This window comes from Rhea pennata, chromosome Z (genome assembly GCF_028389875.1).
Source record: "Rhea pennata isolate bPtePen1 chromosome Z, bPtePen1.pri, whole genome shotgun sequence".
In the NCBI taxonomy this organism is placed as follows: domain Eukaryota; kingdom Metazoa; phylum Chordata; class Aves; order Rheiformes; family Rheidae; genus Rhea; species Rhea pennata.
Genome location: NC_084702.1, coordinates 23,457,434 through 23,481,948, shown reverse-complemented (window position 1 = coordinate 23,481,948; position 24,515 = coordinate 23,457,434). Strand labels below are relative to the sequence as shown.

The following is a 24,515-nucleotide window of genomic DNA, read 5'->3' as shown; positions in this document are numbered from 1 at the left end:
CACTTTGCAAGCACAAGAGTTTTTAGGACTACTACTTTTTGTGGGGGAATGAGTTATCAACAAAAGAATTTTCTGAAATCTTATATTAAAGTTGGGTAATACAAGAAAGCACTCTGGATTGTTTTTAACCAAAATAGAACACTCTAAATTTCATAGTTTTAACATTTAATAATCTTAGTTGATATATCTTTTAATTACTTCCTCTTTCCTTCATGAAAACAGCATTATTAAATGAGAGGCACCCTTGCTTTCTAGCACAAAAGGAAAGTAGCATACACAAAAAGTGTTTTTCTTCTCCACTTTCAAAAGCTGCTAATTCTTCCACAGATAAGAATCAAATATGTATTTTCTGACAAGGTGGGAAGAAACACACATCTACACTAGCAGTAAACAACAAACACAAAATAACAATTTCACTTTCATTTCAATATGTACACACCTGTTTATCTTTTTTATTCTCGAGTAAACTTCTAATTTAGAAATAACACCTCCTTCTAATTATTCTGCTAGTGAAGGACAGTAAATGCAAACAAATCTCTAATGAAACCATAGATTTTAACTACAACCATAGAAGATACACTGCTCAGAAGGTACACAAAAGATTAGTTGTTTGCATGAATGACTCTCCTCTTTTCTTGTAGAAGCTTTCAAAATGCATGCTTCAAGACAAGCACATGTTTTCCCACTATTACTCATTTATCTCATTGTAGCACTTACCTGGGATGTTGCCAAAGGTTTGCATGTCTACCCTCAGGAAGCAGTTCCCTTTTGTTAAGGGGAGTAATACCTATTGCTGCTTCTAAAATAGTTATATATTTCTTGTACCGCATTCTGCTACTCTTGGAAGCTCCGCTTCGCTAAATTGTCATCCAAATGCAGTCATCTTCTTCACTTATATGAACTGCTGCTTTTCAAAACATACTGCAGGTTCGAAGCATAAAAATAACGCCTTCCTCTCTCTATCAGGCGAGGAGAGTTAGCAGGAGAGAGGCACCAAAGAAAAACTACCAGATTCCCCTGAAACGTCATTGTTACATAATTTGATCTTTGAATAAGACACTAATGAAAATGATTGAAGAGACAATCACGGGTCTAAGCCTGGCCGGATAATGCACACTCTCCAATTTACTAATCCTTGGCTAAATCTCTGCTGTTTATAATCTTCCAAGTACTAATGGAGCACTAGGTAACTTCTCATTTCCTCAGCTGATTTGAGAGAGATCTACGCAGAAAAGTTGAGAATTTTTTGCATACTCTAAAAGATAATAATCACTTTTGCTTCAGCTTTTCTCCTCAGCACTAGGATTTATCTGTGATCTGATCAGAAGAGACATGGCGAAATGTTCCCTTACTTCACTTACACAGAATTAAGCATGCTAAAGGCTCCTTTATGATACCTACTAGTTATATGAACAAGCCTCACACAATGCCAGAGGCCACTTTCCGTGTCAAAATTGTTCCAGCCATGAGGCAAGTAACTGTGCATGCCAATGACCTCAGGTATTAACTACAAGCATGGAGACAGATGCACAAGTTGAAGCAATAGTGACATTTTAGATATACTGAAGCACTTGCCAAACTACAGTATTAAGAGAAAATTGCTTCACTGCAAAAATTGTAACACAGGAAATATTGTACTTAGATACTAAGGTGCTGTGAGTGTTTACATATATTTTTATATATAGTTTTTATTACTGTATAGGTGTATTTTATATAAAAATGCAAAAAGGATAGACGGGACAGAAAGTGTTTCTCCTAAAAAACTGGCCACAGACTCCTCTGCAAACTATATATATTTTAGTTGTTCCCTAGTATTAAAATGCCTATACTTCTGTTAAGGTGACTTAATACAGAATGCTACATATTTAGAAACTTTTAAGATGGAAATTACAGTTTCTAAACTTATACTGTAGAATTTTCAGCTTGACACAATGAATTCTTGTACACTTATTGGCTAGTCCTGTATTACTTACTCTTCTGTATTACTTATATTGAGTACCACCTGGTGCTCAATATTAAGTTGAATTTGTAAGCTAGGTTCACACACAGAAGATATGTACACACAGAACCATCTCAAATGAATTATTAAAAGTCAATCTACTGATCTTAGCACAGCAATAAAAAAGGCACAATTTACAAATTCAGGAAGCAAAAGTACAAATAACTAGTAGAAAGAAATATCCAGTTTACAGTTACCTAGTTTACATGGATATCTAAAGAATATGCAGCCTGGAAATTTGAGATGTATTAGGGAAAGCAGTGAATACATTAAAAACATAGAAATGAAGTGAAGCTAAGTATTACTTTTGCAGGACCAAAAGGAAAAAAAAATAAACCACTTCAAACATCTGTATACAAAGTATTAAGAAGCTTAGGAAAGTGAAATGCTAGTAGAAGTCTGTAAGCGCAGCTAACGTCATTAGGCCTGCAGCATCCTCACTTTTGATAGCTTTAGCAGTCCTATTGCTCAGGCAGCACAGATGACTACATTTTTTATTTTTTTTGACTATTTCTGTTTTTAAATACATTCTGAATGCAGTAGTTTATAATAGCGTTCAATTTTGCTTAGGCAGAGACAAATTTTTATGAAATCCAATCTTCCCTTGAAGTTAGTTATCAATGCTATCATAATTTCCTCTTATTTTCGACACTTCTTTCCATCACCACTCCTCTTTTCACCCTTTTTAACACTACATTTTTTCCCTTAGAGAGCTGAGGAACAGATTTTTTTTCCCTACAAACACGTTCCAGAAGTACACTTAGAACTATGGCTTGGGTGGGGTGGAGAGGGGGGGAGTGTAAAAATGTTTTAGTGCAGCTCTGATTTTCTTCCTTTGAGCAAAGCCAATTCTGACAAGAACAGGAGCCTCGTGACCAGCCTTGTACGCAGACAATTCACAAACAAAACTCAGAGTAGGCACATGTGGCTCCCAAGTACTCCTCTTAGCTAACTTGTTCACGAATCTTCAGTTGTCCAGAAGGAGTAAGACTGACTCACAGGTTACCAATTTCCTTCAACTTTGTTTGAAAACAGAAATTCAAAGCTATTAGTACATCCATTGTTTGCTCTGCAAAAGCCATCCCTCAGTAACAAAGGGTCTAAAATATATCTACGTCCATTGTTTCCGGCTGAGGAATATCATCCACTCCCCTTCTGGCTTTGTATTATTTTTACAGGCAGAAAGAACACCAAGTTTTAATGGAAAGAACACAGACTAACTGGGAACATATAATGAACAAAAATAATCTGTTAATTAGGCTGCTAAAGAAAAACATTTGTGTGTCATTTTCAGGAGCTTGTGGTCCCCAGCCATGCTCACAAAGAGAACAGCCATGAAAAGCCTTAAATGAATAAGCAAAAATGAATCTTTGCTTATTCACCATACTTGTGTTTTTTGCTCAACTTCTCTTCATAACACTGTTAATTACTTACCAGTTTTCAAGACAGAGAAAATCTGGTAACACACATTTCTATCAAATTGCTATAACGCATTGTTGCAATATATCAAAAGACTTGAAAGCTATGCTGGCTATAAGGAAGGAGAACAGAAAGCCTTTTTCTGTCTGTTTCAAAGTCTCCTACTCTTTTCTCTGCTTTCTTAGCTGAAATAGAAAAAAAGTTTCAGTCTTATGGCAGTGATTTCAATGCAAATAAAATCCTATAGATGGTATTTGCAAAAGCAGTTCAGAAATTAGCTTAGTCTCATTTATTCTACACAAATTCTAGACTCCATTGCAATGGTTAGTTTGGCAAGTAAGTAGTAATAAAGGGAAAGGGGAAATAACAAATGTTCTTTTTCTGCATGAAAGAACCATTTATGAGATCAAAGTGAAAGTTTGCTTTTGCTCGACGCATGAAAAGAAAGAGCTATTCTCCCTTAATTAGCTGTATAGCATATCTCATGTAAAAGCTGATGACAGTAGCATGAGTCCTTCTTCAGTCACCTGAGACCCAAACGCAAGAGAGAGAACCATTGCCCAACATAGTCACAAATCACTTTCCACCTTGGGAAACAGAAAACTCTTTTCTTTCTTCCCTCTCAGCCAAAAAAAAAGAAAAAAGAAAAAAGAAAAAAAAAGCACTGTAACACCTAAAGGTTAAAGAACTCTCTCATGAGGAGAAAAGAAAGAAATAAAAGGATTTTTCTACATGCTTATTATTGTCTGACAAAAATAATTATGGCAGACAATGTTAACTTCCAGTTAACATAAAGCTCACGTGTGTTTTCTTTTTTGGGCCATACAGCTAAGAAACACACGTTAAGCTTGTTCTGTTGAAACAATTTTGAGGCACAGGAACACCAAGAATTTTTGTGGGAGAAGGGTAACACAGAAAGAGCAGAGGAGGACCTGGAAACTTTTTTCGCGCTGCTTCGCCAACAGCGGTAGCTTTCGGCCCCTCCCCGGGGAACATCCCTTGCCTGCACTGTCCATATGTTCCCGGAGATTCTCCGGATCAGCTTATACGAAGTTGTGCTAAGGAGGCTAGAGACACCAGCAGCCAAATCTGATGGTTATTAAGCAGAGCAAGAAGCAGATGTTAGAAGGGAGAGCGTCAGCTGGACGACAGGCAGCACTGCTGCTAACAGTGACGTGTGGGATTTATGAGTTTCCTCTGATGATTTCTCTTTAAAAAATGGCTAGCAGGGGCAAAGCAAACAACAGACAGGTTAAACAAACATGCGAAACCTTGGTTTAGACGAAAGCTGAACATTGCTGAGTTCAGGCCCAGAATATCAATAACATGGTGCAGGCTGATGTGAAAGAGTTAGTTTGTCATGACAGATAATGTCAACTAAACTCTTTTGAGAGAGATGTTATTGAGCCAATCTGAGGAATAATCCAATGGTCCAAAATACCTGAACGGATGCCCTGACTGGCTAATGAAAACAGATCCATGCTCAAGGAGAGATCCTCAGTCTGACATTTCCCATACATATGCATGCCACATCTGAGATAATCTGAAAGCCTTTAAAAAAATAAAAGGAAGTACCATTTCCCCAAAGCAACTCCAGATTGCAGGTGGAAAATAGTGGCAAAGATGACAGCAAGGAAAGGGAGCGTGCACTTGGAAAAATCAGAGCAAAAAGCAGTTCTCAGGCATATATACCTTTATATTGTTTTCATACACAAATAAATGACCCTACCGTTGTGTTACAAGGTATTTTTGTTTAAAATGTTATACATACGAAGTAATGAGTTTCTTTTTCTCCACAACTCTAAATTGGGAACCATGGTAATCTCTAAGGTGCCAAAACTCAGATAGACATTGACAATGTTGACCTAAATTTAGGAATGCTTGAGTAACCTATGCTTTCCAAAAACAAGGCATGCAGCTGATGAATATACACCTGGGAAATACCAGATGAGCCTTTCTCCCACAGCTCACTCCATTATTTCTAGGCTTGGTTCACAGACATTCTAATATGTTCAAAACTTCAAAAGAATCATGTAAAACTGGATAAAAGGAGTTACTATGAAGTCTGCATTTGTATTTTGAAACGAAAATCTAAAATATTCCTAGTATTAGGAATTTTCAAAAAGCAATTATCTGATAAATTATTAACATTTGGTGGATTTGTTTATTCTTCAGTTGTGAAGTGACCTGTAGCAGCCATGACTGCATAAAGCTATTTAATTCCCATGTTGCAGTTAACATTGTGTAATTAGGTATCATTTAAGCCAAAACAACCTCAGCACTTTAACTGTTTAATGCATATGCTTTTTTAATTATTATTTTTAACCACTTTCCAAAGTGGCACATAGCTGAAAGGAGATCCTTAGTATTGGTAAATATATTGACTGTTAAGGGCAGCAAAAAGCCCTGAAGACTCTGGAGACAGCAGCTAAGCATGCTTTGGAAATGAACAGACATAAAAGATCTAACACAGTGCTCTTTTTTTCTAATGTAGAGGCTAGGTTAAGATGATTGAGAAAAGCACCCTGTGGTGAAACAATTCTGTTTTGACAAAAGCCTCAGGGAGAGAAATCTGCCTGGGCAGTAATTCTAAACCTAAGTACTTCTCTGGGGATTCACAAACAAACAATTTATATTATTCTGCCGTGGGACTCAAACCAAACCCTTAGAAGGATGGCAGGCACTGCTGTGCCTTGCATCTGCGAGCGCTGCAAATCTAGTAATACCCACTCAGCACTGCAACCCCTAAATGTTTTTAAACATTCTGCACTGTGGCAAGATCCACATTAGAAGACAGACCTAAAAATTGCAGCCTTTATCTTTATTATCATAAACGCTTGTTTTATAAATCGTCTCATTTTTGAGAAGCTGTCTAAAGTCCATTGAAGTTCACTGCAATTTGGGATAAAGATTCACAGGCCTTATGCAGACAGCCAATATCAAATATCCATTGTCAGATTTAGTAAATTCATTTTGTCCCTGGTAATCTTAGTGCCTTCCTATCTCTTTGAAAATAAACCAAATTTGAAAACCTCTAATCTCAACAAACTGTAGCTGTTTCACCAAGTCTATGCTTCCTTTTTCCTTTCAGTAGGATGACTGATTTCAAGATCGCCACAACAGGAGGGAATTGGTGCAGCCAAGGCATGGCACAAGTTACACTGTCCTTGAGTATGCAAATACTATTATTTCAGCAATTAAAAAAGAACAGTCCTATAATATGAGATTTCTTTCACTCTAGAAGGAAGTTGTGGAGACAGATAATGCTGGTAACTATTGAAACACACACAAAAACACACACACGTTTGCTATTGTCTCAAGATGATTCGCACTGAATGCAGCTTTGAAGCAGTATTGCAATATTATGTCATTCTTTGGTTCAGGATTTTTATGATACAGAAACTTTCTGAAATATTTAAGCATCCATATTTTATAATTGTGTAACACATCCCATTTTATGAAATATGTCAGTACTATATAGTATTTTAATCACCAGGAAAGATTTCTTGGTTGTCCTTACAAGAACCAGGAAATGGAGGATTAAGCAATCAAAAAAGTATCTAGCACTTAATTACTTTGATGCTTTATTCTGAAAAGCTCTACTGAGATTATATTTCTATTCAAAGTATTGGAATCACCCTAACCTTACTGGGTAATTCACAGTACATATTCTTAGTCCTACAAAAATCCAATATAGTGCTGAGTACAGTTGCAGTTACTGATATTATAGTATGGGCCAACGCTAGAGGTAATCAAAGTCAGACCTAGTTTCAGTATGATTTCAGTGTATAAATGAAAGAGTCACTAGGATCACTACACTACTTGAATGCAATGTTTAGGACGTAACAAAATATTTTCATATAACAGTCTGCAAGCAATTACAACAGTAAACTCACCTAGAAGTCGAATGCAGAGAGTCACATACTGAAAGCTTCCTCAGAGGTTTGATGAAAGCCCTCATAAGGCTTAGGTTACAGAATGAAGTACAAGTTTTACTGCCCACCTCTAAAAAGCTCTAAAGGGGGGGGAAGGGGAAAGGAAGGGGCTGCATGCATATCACTATATGTAAATCACCTGAAACCTCTTCAGGTCACCTGATGCCCTAGCAATGAATACAAACTTAAGCAAACTCCCCATGCTTTCTGATCTCTGCCCCTTGTTACCCAGATCCCATGGATCATTGCCTGGAAAAGTTTATAGGTGGAGTCTTGAACTGTGAATTTTTCAGAAGAAAAGAAAAAGCCATTTTAATCACTATAGCATGTGCTCTTCCCCCCCCCCCGAACTATAGCTGAACCACCAAATTATTACCTTTAAAACGTTTTTTTTTCTTTTTTTCTGGGGGGGGGGGGGGGCGCAAAGCATAAGGAAAGTTATTCCGATTTGTCTCAACACCATCCAGCACACAGAATTACAACCAATGGTTAAAAACAAAGCAGACCTTTGGGGGCCTCTGCTGGAGCAAAGCTGTGGGGCTTAGAGCCTTCAAATACCATCTGAGCTGCTGAATTCAACCTCAGTTTATAAAGCAGAGCTAGGGAGCAGAGATTTTTAGCTGTTTTAAGCGAAAGACTCCTAGAAAGTAACATCGGCAGCACGAACATGTTCAGAGAAGCAACTGGAAAGATCGCTGTTTTCGACTCTTAACACAGGTAAGTTCAGACAGCGTATACACAGGCCAACCTAGGGAGGAGACAGGCTTGAAGGAAGGGGGTGGGGGAGAAAAGTCCCACGGCCCGGGCACACGCCTCGGCACCGCTGGGTGCCGATGCGGGTACCTGGGCGGCAGCACCACGAACAGGGGTGATGCCAGGCGCTCCGACGCGCCAGCCAAGCGTTTGGCTTCCGGAGCGGCCTGTTCCTGTGTTTCAAGAGTTCCTTGTTAACTTGAAACCTCCCCGACCCAGTTAGCCAAAGCCCAAGGCACGGCTGGAATCCACTCAGGATGTGCCAACATAAAGATTTCAGGAATTTTGTGTACAAGGAAGGCGGCACAAACCCCCCACCCGTCTGGGGTGCGCGTCCGTCTAGCGGCCCGCCCCTCCTGCAGCGAAAAAACCCCGAGTAAACAAAAACCCTGATTCATCGGTGACATCTCTCCCGCTTCCCACGTAGTATCGCGGTCGCCCGGAAAGTGCTCAGCATGGAAAAAAGACACTGAGAGCCGCTTAATCCTGTTAGAGGAAAGCCGATCCCCAGCCCCCGGCCGGCTCTGCGCGCCCAAGGTGCGCGGCGGCGGCGGCCACCCGGATCCCCGCGCGACGGGGCGCGTAGGGCCGCGGGGTACCGCGGGGCCGCCGCCACCCGCCCCAGAGCCCGCGGGGAAAGCGCTCAAAGTGCGCCCTGGGAATGCAGAGGGAAAGGCGAGGAAAAAAAGAAAAAGAAAAAAGAAAAAGGGAAAAGTGAGAAAAAGGGAAAAGTGAGAAAAAGGGAAAAAGAAAGTGAGAAAAAGGAAACAATGGAAAAAGGAGAAAAAAAAAAGAAAAAAGGAAACAATGGAGAACAAATAGAAAAAAAGAGGAGGAAAGGCCAGCGCACGGGGGGCGGCGGTAGGTCCGCACCTGCCGGCGCGGGGGCGGCTGCCCCCGCGGGTACTCGCCTGCTCGGGCGGCTGCGCGGATGCGGGCGCGGAGCTGGGTCTGGAGCTGCGCTGCCGCCGCCCGCCGGGAGAGGCTGCGACTGCGGGGGCCGGGCAGCGCCGCGCCGCTCCCCCGCGCCGGGCGGGACGCGGCGGGGCGGTGCGGGGCGGTGCGGAGCGGAGCGCGCTCCCGCCGCAGGTGCCGCCCGCGCCCCAGGTGGGACGGCCGCGACCCGACGGGGCGGCCGCTCCGCGGGCGCGGCTCCACCTGCGGCCGCCCCCGCGCACACGCGGAACAGGAAATACCGGTCCCGCCCGGGCACACGGGGTGCGCGGCTCCGCGCCCGCTGAGTCACCGCGGCGCGGCCGCCGCCGCGCCCGGCCCGGCCCGGCCCGGCCCGGCCGGAGCGGCCCGCGGGCACCCCGCAGCCCCCCGCCCCTCGCCCTCCTTTTTGCGTTTCCACCTACTTTGTGTTAGTAACACGGCATAATTTCTCATGCAAGCTTGTCCACTCCGAGGACTTTCCAGAAGGGCTTTAAAACGCGCAGCGCCGCACTCGGTGCGCACTCCCCCGTCGGGCTTCGCTCGCCACCCGTGCTTTAGCGCAGCGCGCCTATGGCTGGCTTCCCTTCGTCTTACTGATGTGCGCTGGCAGCTCTCAGGAGCTGGGTGCTCACATCATCGCTCACCGCCGAAACGTCCAAGATCAGCAGAAGGCACAGCAGCTCAGTTTTCAGGCCAAAATACGCAGCGTCGCTCTGCAAGTCTTACCAAGACTGTCTTGAAACCTGAACTTACCGAAACTGAACTATCCTTCAGACTGGAATTCCACAGATACCAGCTTTCTGGGATCACTGATGTCCTCCAGCTGAAAAGAGAAAGGCAAGGCCAAACAGCCCTAGCAGGATTCCTTGGAGTCCTGTTCCTTGCCCATCGCAAAGCACTAAAGTCACAAAGAGCTCCTTATCTCCTTGCTTTGCGGTTAAACCCAATGAGAGCCTCTCTGAAAGCAAACTGTAACACTCCCATAGTATCAGATCTATGAAACAAAGTCACTTGCAGGCTCAGAATTTTTCTAAAAATTTGTTCGTAGTTAACTATAGTTAATTATTAACTACCAATTACAATTTAGTGAGAGAAGGCAGATTATTTTTCAGCAGTTGCTAAAGATTTTACATTCCCAAAGCATTCTTCATTCAGACTGTTTTCCTCCCGGTAAGGTGAATAGTCTGTTAGTGTAATTGCCTGATACAGAAATTAAGATAAGAAGGCAAACAGTGCTCTTCGGAAGGCGCTGGACTTTGGAAGGAGGCACAGTGAGCAGAAAGAGCCTATTTTACTGACAGCAAATACCAGAATGCATTCAAACGTTATTTTGAAAAGGCCTGCTTGTAGCTCTAGTTAATAATTAACATGCATGTGCATACACTGGTCTGTACGTGAGTTACAAACTGAAAGCCTCAAAGAGACAGACCTCCCCCCTCAGATACAGAGAAATCTATGATCAATTAGTAATACAGTATCAATGCATTTGGGTGGAGTGGATCAAGACACGAAGAGTGGAAATTTAGTCTTACTTCCAGGTACGTGTCACTTCTTTTTTTGCTTTACACAGTGCTGGATCTCCGTTTCCTTAATGTTTAAAACTTTATGTATTACTTTTCTTGCTACCGAAAAAAGGAAAATATTTACTTTCATAATAGTGGTATTATGGGCGTAGTTAATGGTTCTAAAATACTCTAAAGAGGAGTAATACTGTTGACATTTTTAAGCTTTTTTCCTTTTTTTTTTTTTAAATAGACTAGTAAAGAACATTGATGAATAATAGAAGAGCCTAGATCTAGAAACTAACAATGATTACAAAATTATTGTAATACTGATCACATAGTGTAATTACGACAACAATTTTTAGAATAATTCAACAAATTGGAGAAGGCAGCAACAGCATGAAGTAGCTTGTTTTAAATAGCTATTATTTCCCTTTCTAAATTTGGTCACCCTTTAACCTGAACTCCAAAGAAAATTTGTAATTAATAACAGTTAAAAACTTCTGTTTGTTCACAGCTCTGTGTATTCTTTCCCCAGGGAAGGAGTCTCCATGGGTTATCCTCCCCTGTGGAGGTCATGAATCTTCTCTTTGTTCCATGACTGCCAGCCGTGCAATTTACATAAAAGAGTTTGGGATAAAAGGGAGTATCACTCCAAACAACTTTTTCATATATTTAAATAGGAAAAAAAAAAAAAAAAAAAAAAAAAAAAAACAGCAACAGACTGGAACATCCATGTCATTGGTTGCAATTCTAAATAATTGTGTGCAGTAAATTTAAAATATCATCCCCTAAGGTGCCGGGACATGATGCAGCTTGCTCTTAGTCGCCCTGCCAACATCACAGCAGTTGGGCACTGTTAATCTCTTCCCAATAGCCTTTTCTCCTGCCCCTCCCATGTGTCCTCTTTTATTCTGAATGTTCTTCCAGATATTTTGGCAAGCCTCTGCCTTCCTTCCAAGGACTCACTGCTGCAACTCCCACACATTTCAGAACGAGGTTAGCACAATCACCATGATAAACCATTAACTCAAAGCTGCAAAACAAACCTGAGTCAAGTAATCAAACATAAACCTCTCTCCAAATCCCCCTTCCCTTATTCAGCTATCATCACTTCAGGACAAGTCTTTATCCTATTTATTGAAGCAACTAAAAGACTTAGGGGTTTCTGAGGAAACAAGTTGGGACAATTCCATTTTCTGCAGCAGTTTTGCAGGAAGAGCTAAAATTCCTTGAGAATTGCCACAACTGGAAAGGAAACGGACCAACGAACCCTAGACAAGCATTTGCACACCATTTTCCCATGAAGTGATGGTTGTCGTTTGTGACAAACGCAGGCTGAGGGCAGTTGTCGCGAGCTTAACTGTGTGGCTCAGCAGAAACGATCAGGGAACTCACTGGCACGCAGGGAACAAGGGACCTTAGCTCAGGAAGAAGTGGTAAGACTTTCAGACTGCAGGTCAGAAGCAAACACAATTATCACATTCAGAAAGAGGTTTAGCTACAGGTGACAAAAACTCTGGCATACTTAAAAACCCCTCCGCTTTCTCCACCGAGTCCCTACTATGGTTATCCACTACAGCTACAAATATCAATACTCATTCTTCAAAGGTATTTTCCCTTTGGTATGTTTCCTTTCACTGAAGATGGAGCAATTTGTTTTGTAGGAATAAATGCTGCCAGAAAGGTAGTAATTCTAACTATCTGTAGCAAATGTCAAAGAATTTTCTTTTAGCTACTTCTTTCGAGAGAAGCGAAGCTAGTCATGATGTAAAGTGCCTAACTATGGGGCAATCTGTTGATATGAAGAAGACACAGAAGTATAAAGCAGTGTGGAAAACTTACCCATTTTGGGGGCAATACACAAAATGCAGTATTAGGATCAGAGCTCCTCTTGTGCCTCCACTCTACAGCTGTGAAGACTGATGGAGTCTTTGCCCATCACTACAACTTGATACAAGCCCTAGAAGAAAACATATTTCCTGCCCCAAGATTCACATTGTACCTTGAGACAAAATCCCCTAGTTCTGACTTACTGATGACATTCATCTTTGCCAGCCAAATTAAATCCAGTTTTTACTCAGCTACATAAAACCAGGAAATTGTTTGTGTAAGTAGCAGTAACATTATTTTGAAGGGGAAAGCATTTCAAAGGTGAAAGTCTAAGTGCTTGTATAAAATCCATGTTGACTAGCCAAATTTTGATCTGACTCCTTGCAATAAACATTTTTAAGAAAGTAAAAGAATTAAACACAATATGCATGGCTGCAGTGTTTTTTCTTTATCATTATAGACTGAAATATCACTTTCATATAACAAATTCCAAATTCTACATACAACTTTATTGTGGTGTAAACAGTTGTTCAAGATGAAAGGGAATGGCAGATGAACCTCCAAATATGTGTCTGATTTATATTAATGAATGTAAGTTGAATGCAAATCACATAAGAAAGTAATTTTTTAAAAGTCATATGTGACTTGTGACACAAGTTGTATGTGATTAAACAAAAGGAAGAATCAGGAGTAAGTACCCTTGCTTCAAATATTAGTTCAATACTGTCTACAAAGATGAGTCTAAGTAAATGAGCTTTTTCTAGTTACTGAGAGATTGAGCTGAATTATTACTGTTCTTCATATACTGCAAACTAGTTTTACTGTTCCAAAAGTTAAAAAAAAATGTTCTAATTTTAGCTTTGTTTTGAAAAATCGCATTTTTTAGTCTTTTCTACTCATACCAGTTGCTACTCATGGAGAAAGTCACCTCATCTAATAGAGATGTATTTTCAGATAATTGTCATCTTTTTTATTTTGAATGAAAACTATGTAAACACTGTGTGCACAATTAACTGGCTCCAGTGAAACATTACTTTTGCTCTATTTAATGGTGGGAAGTAGCTGGTAACAAGACTTGTGCTTCAAACACAAGTGCTGGGCAATGATGCTATATAGCTATTGTTTCTCCATGTCAAATTATTGCACCCGTAATAATTCTAGCTATTGAGAAAATCATGCCAAGCTGGTAACACAAGCATCACAGAAATCAAGAACCAAAGAAACCCCTCCAAAAATTGGACATCTTTTCATACAAAGATAAAATTTAAAAGAATACACTTTAACCATTTCCTCAAGAATCAGTGAATAACTTTGTGGTTCCATTTAACAGGCAATTAAAACCTGTTATTAGTTTTATTACAACAGTGCCAAGTGTCACAGTGTTCTTTCATTTCACTTTTTTTTTTTTTTTTTTTTTTAGTTTAAGATCTGAGGTATATAATTTATTTCATTCCTATTTCTTAACAGTCTGGAATAGATTGAGCTTCATCAGTTCTAAGGCAAAAAAGGAAAATGTTTTTGCATCAGCATGGTACTAAAGGAAGCCTCATATTACGGCAAAAAATGACCTATACTCTGTTACTTATGAAATACAGCAGTACAAAAATTAATGCAAATTTTTGCTTTCATGAGAGGATCTTCATTTTGCTCAAGAAAAAAACAGTAAATAAATTATGCATTTTGACTCTTCAAAGAAAAGGAACAAAAAGAAATTCATAGTAACAGAGTATTTGTACAGTTATTGCTGCACAGCTTAAACATGCTCAGCCAGCTTTTTCAGTTACATGTACTACTTACACCAAACAGAAGTGCATGCAGCTTAAAGTTTAGCCCCAAAAACATATTTAAAGAAACTAGGAAATTAGAGAAGAGACTAAATTCTGCCACACAGAGAAAAAAAACCTCTTACTATATTATAGAATCAGTAAGGTTGGAAGGGAGATCATCTAGTCCAACCCCCCTGCTCTAGCAGGGTCACCGAGAGCACGATAGACAGCAATATGAAAATTTCTACCTGCCACATACACTTCTTTTATCATGTGTTCAATTAGACTGTGATGCCTTACTCACTCTTGATTGCACCACACTCCCTTCACTAGCCTCATGTTTTAATGCAGCCCATATACAGTACCAGAACTCATGCCAATGCAATCCACTGGCATTTCCTTTTGGGGGGTGAAGGCCCCACCACAAGAAGTTTGGCAATTGTGCCCTGGTCAGAAGTCACTAGATGGGCCAGCCCCTGCATCCAAACCAGGCTATGGACAACAGGAATTCATGACTTACTTCTTAGCTAAGAGTAAGAAATGTAGTGATAGAAATGGACACCTCAAACATCTGTACTACTGTATGTGGGTACAAATTAAAGCAGTGACACAGAAACCCAATCTCTGAGCACTCAAGAAAAAATATGTTATTTCCATGTTGTTACACAACACAGTGATGTAACAAAAACAACAACAGAATTAAGCTCAGGTATTTCATAAACCTAGTAAGAGCTCCCAGTTAAAGTCTTTGATTTCCATGACGTAGAAAATCATCAAGTATCTTCTTTCCCAGAATATATTAAGCAGGACAAATCTAGTTTGGTTTTTAACGCTGTTGAAAATTCTTTTGATAGTAGTTCATGAAGGGATACTCTGTCATGAGAATACACCCAGTTCCGTCCCGTCCAGTCATAGCGCTTGGGCCCACTAGAAAACAAAACACACAAAATTTAGCTACAGATTATTGCTGCAGGGCTGCTAGGAGTAATATGTATAATGTAACCTAGAGAGCGCCCAGGAAAAGGAAACAGGCTGTGATACGGGCGTGGGGAAGTGAAATAGAAAGGGTCAGGCTTGCCAGGGATTGCTGAACCATCCTACAGACGCATTTGAAAGGTGACAAGATGCATCAGCCACTCCTGGCAGGCATGAACTCCAACTCCTTCCCTTCCTTCTTTCCTCACTGCGTTCCCCACTTGCTTCCTCCACCCTCTTCTCCCCCACCTACATAATGCTGTTACCGAGCGTTTGTAAAAGGCTGAATCCATGCTGTTTATCAATTGTTAGAGTAGCATCACATGCAGATACACTAAACACAGAGCAAAACACAGACCAACATTCTCACTTTCCTTTCCAATGCAATAAAGGAATTTGCTGACTGAAAGCAAAGATATTCCCAGGCAGGAGATTTGCCTTTAAAAGCCTAATGTCCTCTGCGCACTCATACATAACTGCTGGCAAGTGAACTTGATCCTTCTGGCCTACAGTTACTTATCAAGGCAGAAACTCAAACAAAAGAAACTGGATTCCACTCCAGACTTTCCTGTCCACCTACTTCTCCACTTGTGAAAGAGGAGCAATGAGAGGCACTCATCGCTGTTAACACTGGCTGCAGAAGTTAAGAAAAGAGAAAGCAATGAAGCCCTTGGCACAGCAAGGGGTTCAGGTGACCCTTCCTTCTTGCTCTCACTCCCAGGATAAAATGCTTTGGAACTTAGACCAGCCAGTTACCGTCGCTAGGAGACAGACCATCCCATCATCCACGAACAACAAAAACGCTAGCTGAACCCTGAATGTTACGAATTATTCGCAATATTAAAAGGAGTAATTTCCGGACCACTAACCAAACAAATGCTGAAGTAAATCAGAATAACTGCCAGCTTCCACTGAAATCTCCTTTGTGACCTGACAAACGTTTTGAATCAAGATTATGTCCCCGGTTACTTTATTACTCATTTCTTACTCTGTTCTTGCAGCAAAAACATGTTTACACTGTCCTACAAAATGACAGAATGGACTAAAACCGTTCAAGAAAGTGATGCTAAGACCAGCCATTTAATCAACACATATGAAGAAAAAAAATGCACTGATAAGTAACGTGAACTGTTTTTGAATATCATTCAGTAAGTATCAGTGATATGATTAACATATTAAATAACCTAGTTCTCTGACTCTTTAAAAAGGCATGCAAATATGATTTTCTCATTTAAATTTATCATGTCAGCAAGGATCTTTTGGACTGTAACAAATGCCTACAAAGGTTAAACACAGGGTAAATATATTTCTCATGAAAAGTTCTGAATACCTTTGTAAGTAATAAAAGAGAAGAACTAAAATAGCACATGATGGTATTATCAGAGACATTGTGTAATGTTTAAAATCCCTTTTCAGCTAAAGGAGCTACAAAAAATGAATGCAACCATACTAATGGTAGGTTACACATCCTTTTTAAATTTGTCAGCTAAATAAAGCTTTATAAACACAGCCTTAATTTCATCTAAGTGTATGCAACAAAGTGGAGCAAACCAAAGGTAAAAGGATTCAAGAGAATTTCTGTTTCTCCCATTTGAAGCAATTGTCTTCCTCAGGCTATGTTCATAAAGATTCAAAAATTCTACATTTATCAAACAACTTTCCCAGATATAACATTTAATTCCCCCCACCTCCAATCACTGGCAGCAATGTTTGTTTCTTTCATTTTTTAGAACACTGCATACAAGAAATGTGTCACTCTGGACCATATATTTTTTGCTAAAGTTGCAACATACATTTTCAGAAATTAGGAAATAAGTGAGCATATAGCGTTTTTTTCCAGGAAACACCAATGTTTTACCATATTACCATTAAGGAAGCACAAAAATGGATGTTTGTTGGTGAATCATATCTCACCACAGACATCGAAAAAACCTGTTAGAGAAAGTTCATTTTATTTATTTAATTGTGCGTCTTCCTCAACTGCAGGAGCAATCAAAAAATGAAAACAGCTGATATTTTCCACAAATCCAGTATTCTGAGCTAGAGTTTAGCAAAAAATATAGAGTGAATAAATTACAATATGCAGCCTGCCTCTGTCAAAACGTAAGTAGAAAGGCCACTGGGCCTTTATTAGGCCACTGTCTTGTCAAGTCAGATTCCCGTTAAATAAATAAATTAATAAGAAAAAAGATTCTGGGAGGTGAAAGGAGTTAGTAGCAGTGAAAAATGCCTTACTTAATATGCTGTGCCAGTATAAAAATACACCAAGACAGAGTTCAAATTTTCTTCAGGTAAATTTTATTTCCTGTAATTGTAATTTCCCCCAAATTGCTTATCTCAGGATTTCAAAATAAGCTCAATAGAATTTAAGATTCTACTACTGCAAAACTATTTCTGGTTTAGCAAATAATATGCGTTTTCTGAGCAACCTTCAGGGGGGTACACCTGCATCATCACTGTGAGTGCTTATCGTTCCCAGCTAGCTGGTTCCTTTGCCAGGCTAGAAGGACGGACTCCCTCTGTTCTTTCCCGGGGATAGTGGAAGAGAACATAAATTTTGGGAGGAGGAAGACAAAACAGTTTCCCACACATTTGGCTGCCCTCCCAGCTGAAACCAACAAGAAAACCTGGAATGGATGAACCCACAGTATTAGCGAAGGTAGAGGGAACAGCTAGCCAAGGCCTCCATAAAGCACAGGAGCTTGACAAAAACAACCATTCAGAGAGAGCACATAAACATATAAAGCAGGAAATCCCACAGGCTTAAAGGGGAAGGAGCCACCCTGTTTAAATACAAAGAGTGGTTCCGATCACAACATCATTACCTCTCTCTTTCCAACAGAAGTTTGGTTTTGTTCTTTAATTACATTATTTATTTACCCTATGAATAGGCTACACTCCGCTGTATAGTGTCTTTGGCCTAGAACAGGATGTGAAAATTCTGCATTACGGAATTATATCAGTACGCTGTACTGTGTCACAGACCGCCATAACAAACCTTTATTACACAGTTTTAGATCATGTTTTGAGTATATAATGAGGGAAAGGGTTATTTTTGAAAAGGATATTACACAGTCCATGGCAGGCTAAGAAAAAGGGAATATATTTCAACCCAGTCTTCAGGCATTACATGTGACACATAACTTACCTAGTGGGTGAGGAGAGCCAAATCTGCCGGTTTGGTGTTTGCTTATTGATTACATATGTTCCCATGTTTCCACCTAATTTAACTGTTAGAACTCCACTCTTAAATCACAAGGGAAACAAACAGATGAGAAATTAAGTAAAGTTTGTATTATGTTATTTTACAAGAATTACATCATCTACAATAGGAAAACAGCAACTTACACCCCTGCATCATATTCTCGACAATTTTCCAAATTATAATAGCTTGGAAGAATTACCATCAGATATCCAAAACTTCCATTAACACCTGTGGCAACCTGCCTATCTTTGAGTCTGATCTAGACCTTAAACTCTTCTGGTCAGGGTACGATTTAGTGTATTAGCACTATTCACATCACCACTAATTAAACAATACTCTTCAGCTTTGACCTGTCATCTTGAAAGGACTGCTAGCTCATTTTGCGAAGACTACAATATCATAACCAGTAATAAACCTTTCTGTTCATGAACAATGCAGAACCCGTGTGGTTCAAAGTCAGGCAGCTTTGTGTGTCATTATTGAACTCCTGAGCCATGCAGCTTCACCTAACTTTCCTTTAAGTAACTGTGACAATTTCAAGTGAATAAACAAAACTCTTTGTCCAGTAATTCTGATGAAGTGCACAGGTGCTGAATGACTCCTCAAGAACGCTTCTCATCTAACCTCCATGGGCTCTGCTTTGTCTTAGTTTTTTAGACCGTTATGTTAGTGAACACTTACTTGAACTCTTTATTACTCAAATTTCTTAGCCACAACATGTCGTCCATGGCAGTTTCCTAAGTATATTCTAAAAAGCTGCTGTAACTCTGACAAGAGTACTTCTATCCTAATTTGAAGAGTAAGAGAATTACTCTACTGGGATTTGAGTTAATCTGCAGATGACAAAGTTAGACTATTGTTAATCTTATATGTCATCATTGCAGATCGTTGTTGCTGTATCATTTCTAATTAAATAAAGGTTAGTTTCTAATGCTGGGTTTAAAACATTTACCTACACACTTTGCAATCCTTCTGAAATATCAGAACACGCAGCTGGAAGTTTTAAGAACTTAAACTGCAAGACATTTTAACCATATTTTGAGGAATATCACTACAAGTGCTTTATACTACTTTATAAATGCCCATTAGTTCATGGTAACAAGAACATTATTCACATGAGATTTTTTTTTCCACCTGCACATTAAGATTTAAACTGCACAAAGAAATAAAATTCTAAAGATTCACAGCAGTAGCTAACTTTTATCAAGCTCGCCACCTTGTGGCTTGCTGTAACAGTAGCTTTTTTTGTTTGGAATTAACTTTGGTAAACTTGGCACCATTTAAGCTTTTATTTTTCACAGAAACTACAACATATTTTCAGGTAATCCTACAGTGCATACAACACAGGAGTACTGATAGGTGCAAATGTAATTCCTCAGAGACCCACTGTGAGCAAATATCAAATACAATCCACTGTAAATTTACCAGAGATAAAATTATGATATGATTAAAGAAATACATTCATGTAATGAAGCGTGTAAAAATATGAAAAGGGAAAACGCTTATCTTTTCTGATAACTTTTGTCTTAAGTTCTTTAAACTAGCCTAACAGACAACGAAGTGCTAACAGATTCTAAATAGTAATGGTTAAACAATTCACTGCTGTTCATCAGCTAAGTAATTATTTATAACAGTAATTCCATGTGTAATTAAAGTAACCAATAATATTTACTTAAGTGCAATAACAGAGTTCAGTTAAAAAGATGTTGTCTTCTATTCTAGCCATGTGAAATAAAAAAAGAATATTACAATCATGCAAAGTTACACATGAGCAGGTCCGAAAACTACAGAATTTTTTTTGCACAGTGCAACTCAGACCATCTGCTGCTACGCCCCAGAGCATAAACTCACATCTGACAAAGTTAGAAACAAGTAACCTCTTCATGGCAAGACATGAACAGGAAGTAGCATTTATCTAGTTTACGAAAAAAATGTGTTGCAGGCTGTAGTGCAGGAAGAGTTTGCATCCTCCTCCAAGTCATACAGAGGGCTGTGGCATATGATCAACATCATGAGTTTTATATAAAGCTAAAAAAATCCTTAAATTTGTTTATAATATGAGCCTGACAGCCCTGTAAGAGAAAATGAGTAGGTAGTATATTAAATGTGCCAATTAACAGGCTTTCCATTGTCCCCTGTGACAGTAGTTTTCACCCTATGCATGTTCTCATTTTTGCAGCCCCCCATCTAAACATTATATGCTCTACTGCTCCTCTCCACTACAGGCTGAATCATCAGGGAAGCTAGGACAAACACATACTCTGCCTGGTCAAGATAAATACTACCTCTTAGCAAACTCAAAACCTGCTCTACCAATTGCATTTAACGTATATATGACACGTTATGTAGACCTGTCCTTGCATTTTGTTGAGGGAACTGGCTGCTGATGTCAGAGATCAAAGTGAGATTAGAAAGTTTAAGGACCACTGTGAAACCACAAACCAGTTTCTGCCTCCTCTCATGCTGGTTTATTACTCTATACTATGCCCCTGTCTATACAATACACATTCTCATTTTCAAATATTGTAACAGCAAGTGTCATATTTTACCAAAAGAGCTGCTACACTCAATAAAACAAAAGAATATTTTTTCCTTAGCGTATTTCAGCATTTTAGTAATAAAAACTCATTACATTTTAAAATGTGGGCACTAAGGAGACTAGTTTTAAATTCTCTTTCAAAGATAAGATCTATAAAAATTACAGTGGTAATAACAGAAACTTAAAAACATACCCCTAAAGAGACATCGTAGTCTTCTGGGGTAAATGGCTTATCTGTGAGATCCTCAAAAAAATCTGCTAAGGAGTCCAGCGTTTCTTCAGCCAGTTTTTCGTAAGTGGTCTCATCTAAAGAGCTGCAAATGACATATAATCCCATAATTAGAAAGAAAAGTTTTTCTTTTGGAAGGTAGCATTTCCTCTGTAAAAAAAAGCATGACAAGACTGTGATCTTGGAGGAAACAGACATATCACATGAAATAAGAAGTTATTTCTTTTAATATAATGTAGGTAACAAAGCACCTCACAAATGGTGGTGGAATTTTGAAATTTTGGTAGAAGAGATCACTAACTGAAGAATGTGTACTTCTTGCCTTAGATACATGGACTGTTGAGTGTGAGAAGGACAGAGCTGGTTCAAAATTAAGTATTTTCATAGGACTCTGTAAAAGAATTGCTTGGTTTTGAAACCCTATGAATACATATAAACATATATGTATGTTGTATGTCATGAGATTATAAGAAAACAGCTGTAGCTAAAGCCAGAGGTTTAGAAACATCAGTATCTGTATCAAATCTCCTGTCAACATACAGCATTTGACTTCTCAGCTGCAATTTCCAATGCAGTCCAGTAATTACTGGACACATTATTTAAAATGTGCTTATGAACTGATACTTCTACAATTACCTTTTTCAAAGGGTCTCAAAGCACCCTAGTGGCCATAACATAGGGGTTAAAACAGTTGTTTGAGATTGCTTCTGTAACCTTCTTTAAATAAGTAGGAAAAGGCAGTGAGAACAAAGTCTAGAGCAGTTTCTTTAATCAGATTTCACTAAATCACATTATTTTTTGCATCCGTATCAGTGTCAAGTCTTAACAGTGTGTACACAGGTGGGTGTCTCTAGTAACACACAATTCAGTGAAATCATTTCAGTTCTTGCTAACAGATATGGCAACACAACATGGCTACAGTTACCAGGAACTGTAGTGATGTGCTGTCCTTCAGTTGATAACGTGCAAAGTTTTCTACAAGGGAATTACAGAGATGCACTTCACACTCCTATGTCAAGGCCATCACAGAAACACCCAAAAGTGTGAAGGACTGAAGACCTTCATGTTAGGATGTGGGATGCAATTCAGGAACTTAAGAGCCATTTTAGACAGGTGCACAGTACTCACTTGACCGTCTACCTGCTGCACAAAAGGGGAGACCTCTCCACGTCATGTCACGCCAGGCCAAGGCAGAAATTTCATGTGCCTTGAGGCATATAAAATGCTGCTTAGACACCTATGTTTAGCTACATGAATTACTTCCTAAGCGTCTCTGCAAATTCATCCAAAATGTTTTCCCACAAATCTAACTTCTCTACACCGTCATACCAACATTTATATTATGTTAGTTTTATGGCCTACTGTGTCTAGCAATTATTTTAAAATGCACAGCCAATATTGCTGTATGAATATCTCAATAAGATGTACCTTTTATTGTTCAGAGTTCCCGTGCTTCTTAAATTGATAAACTGAACAGTTTTGCTCTTCACCTTCGAAGCATATTCCAACTGCTGTAGAGAAGAATCCTAACAAGTAAAAAGGAATTATAAGTTAAAAATCAAGTAAATATGTCACATATTGTCACATAAGTAGATTCCCAAAAATCATTCTAGCCCCAAGTAAAATATTTAGTATTACAAAGCCAAAATATGCAGTTATGGCCCTTAGACGACTGCAGCAATCTAACACCCTTGTCTTCTGCAATGAAGAGAAAATGAGAAAAAAAGAGGAAAACGAGATTATTTTTTGTTGTTGTTTTTTTGCTGAGCCACAGGACTCCTGAGCAGCCTCGCACCCCGGTGATAGAGGCCCACAGCTCCCCAAGTGCCCGCTGACCCCAGACGCTTCACTACGCGCGGTCGGTGCCCTGCTGCCAGGCCACAGCACCGCAGCCCCAGCACGCACAGCTCCCGACAGCCCCTTACGTAGGAAAAACGAGATCACAGGCCACGCCTGGAAAAAACGAGGACTGATTTAAAAAAAAAAAAAAAAAAAAAAAAAAAGAAGAAGAAGAAGAAGGGGGAGCTTGAAAAACAAATGAAAACGGCCAAAAAGGCCGGCCCGCCCAAACCGCGACGTGCGAGCGGGGAGAACGGGGCAGTCCGCTCCCCTCGAGCGGCCCCGCGGCCGGGGGGTCCCGCCCGCCGCGGCCACCGCCCCCCGCCCCGGCCCCGGCCCCGGCCCCGGCCCCGGCCCCGGGCCCGGCCCTGCCCGCGCCCCGCCGGCGGCGCAGGCCGCACCGCCCCCCGCCGCGCCGCTCACCGCCGCGCCGCCCCTCAGCAGCGCCCCGGCCCCGGCCCCGGCCCCGCTACTGGCCCCGGCCGCTGCAGCCGCCGCGCTCCACCGCGGCGCCGCCGCCGCCGCTTCCCGCGCGACACCCAGCGCCCGCGCCGCCCCTGGCCGCCACATGCCGCCGCCGCCGCCGCTCGCTGCGGAAGCGGCGGGGCCGGGGCGGGGCCGAGGCGGAGCGAGGCGGCGCGGGCGGAGCGGAGCGGAGCGGAGCGGGCGGGAGGGGCTCCCCCTCCGGCGGCGCCGCTGGGCCTGGGCGCGGCGCCGGGGGCAGCAGGTAAACCCGGCACCGCGGCGCCCAGGGGCAGCAGGTAAACCCGGCACCGCGGCGCCCGGGGGCAGCAGGTAAACCCGGCACCGCGGCGTTGGGGGCAGCAGGTAAGCCCCGCACCGCGGCGCCCGGGGGCAGCGGGTAAGCCCCGCACCGCGGCGCCCGGGGGCAGCGGGTAAGACCCGCACCGCGGCGTTGGGGGCAGCAGGTAAACCCGGCACCGCGGCGCCCGGGGGCAGCAGGTAAACCCGGCACCGCGGCGTTGGGGGCAGCAGGTAAGCCCCGCACCGCGGCGCCCGGGGGCAGCGGGTAAGACCCGCACCGCGGCGCCCGGGGGCAGCAGGTAAACCCGGCACCGCGGCGCCCGGGGGCAGCAGGTAAACCCGGCACCGCGGCGCCCGGGGGCAGCAGGTAAACCCCGCACCGCGGCGCTGGGGGCAGCGAGGGTTACCTCTGCCTGCTGCCGCCTGGGAAATGATCTCTGGTAGGCGGCTGCTGGGAGGGCACGTTCCCAGGGGCTGCTCTAAATGGTGGTGGTAGTCTGCCAGCTAGAGCATCTTTTATCAGTACACAAACTGAAATAATGCAACAGGCTCACCAGGGAATGAGGGAGGAGAAATAATTCTGATGAACAAGCTTCTGCAAAACACTCTTCTGGATAATTTTCCTTTCAGACCCTTCCACAGGTTAGCACTGCAGGATGCAACACATCCAAGTAACATCATGAACACATGAAGCACGCAGGAATTAAGAAGCCTAACACTGACCTCTGCCTGCAGCATTTTTACATTTCTAGAGGTCTTCCTCTTGAGTAAACAGCTGCCAGCTTGCAATGTATTAGGGAACATGTTGTTTAGGCAAGAC

At 41.3% G+C, this 24,515-nt stretch overlaps 2 protein-coding genes across 5 annotated transcripts in view; both read right to left on the bottom strand.

The window, feature by feature from the left end:
• Positions 1 to 9,483, bottom strand: part of TJP2 (tight junction protein 2) — a 65,518-nt gene extending 56,035 nt beyond the window's left edge. For 2 of the 4 annotated variants that reach the window (XM_062599358.1, XM_062599359.1), the window contains exon 1: positions 8,980 to 9,103. The gene's annotated coding sequence lies outside the window, so the exon portion shown is untranslated. Of the gene's footprint in view, positions 1 to 8,979; positions 9,104 to 9,464 lie in introns of those variants that run through there. The other 2 variants (XM_062599357.1, XM_062599356.1) reach the window with 2 other exon arrangements.
• Positions 9,484 to 12,806: 3,323 nt separating this feature from the next.
• FXN (frataxin) lies at positions 12,807 to 23,500 on the bottom strand. The gene is made up of 5 exons (XM_062599786.1): positions 23,354 to 23,500; positions 22,520 to 22,617; positions 21,056 to 21,176; positions 18,267 to 18,364; positions 12,807 to 15,070 (listed from the first exon to the last, which is right to left on the bottom strand). The coding sequence occupies exons 1-5, from the start codon at positions 23,498 to 23,500 to the stop codon at positions 14,917 to 14,919; spliced, it is 618 nt and encodes a 205-aa protein (XP_062455770.1). The 3' UTR covers positions 12,807 to 14,916.
• Positions 23,501 to 24,515: the final 1,015 nt, after the last annotated feature.

Coding starts and splice junctions, on each gene's coding strand:
- FXN (XM_062599786.1), bottom strand. CDS start 23,500: ATGTGGCGGCCAGGGGCGGCGCGGGCGCTGGGTGTCGCGCGGGAAGCG. Junction 22,618..23,353: donor TGCTGAGGGGCGGCGCGGCG/GTGAGCGGCGCG, acceptor TTTACTTGTTAG/GATTCTTCTCTACAGCAGTT. Junction 21,177..22,519: donor GGAACTCTGAACAATAAAAG/GTACATCTTATT, acceptor TGTCATTTGCAG/CTCTTTAGATGAGACCACTT.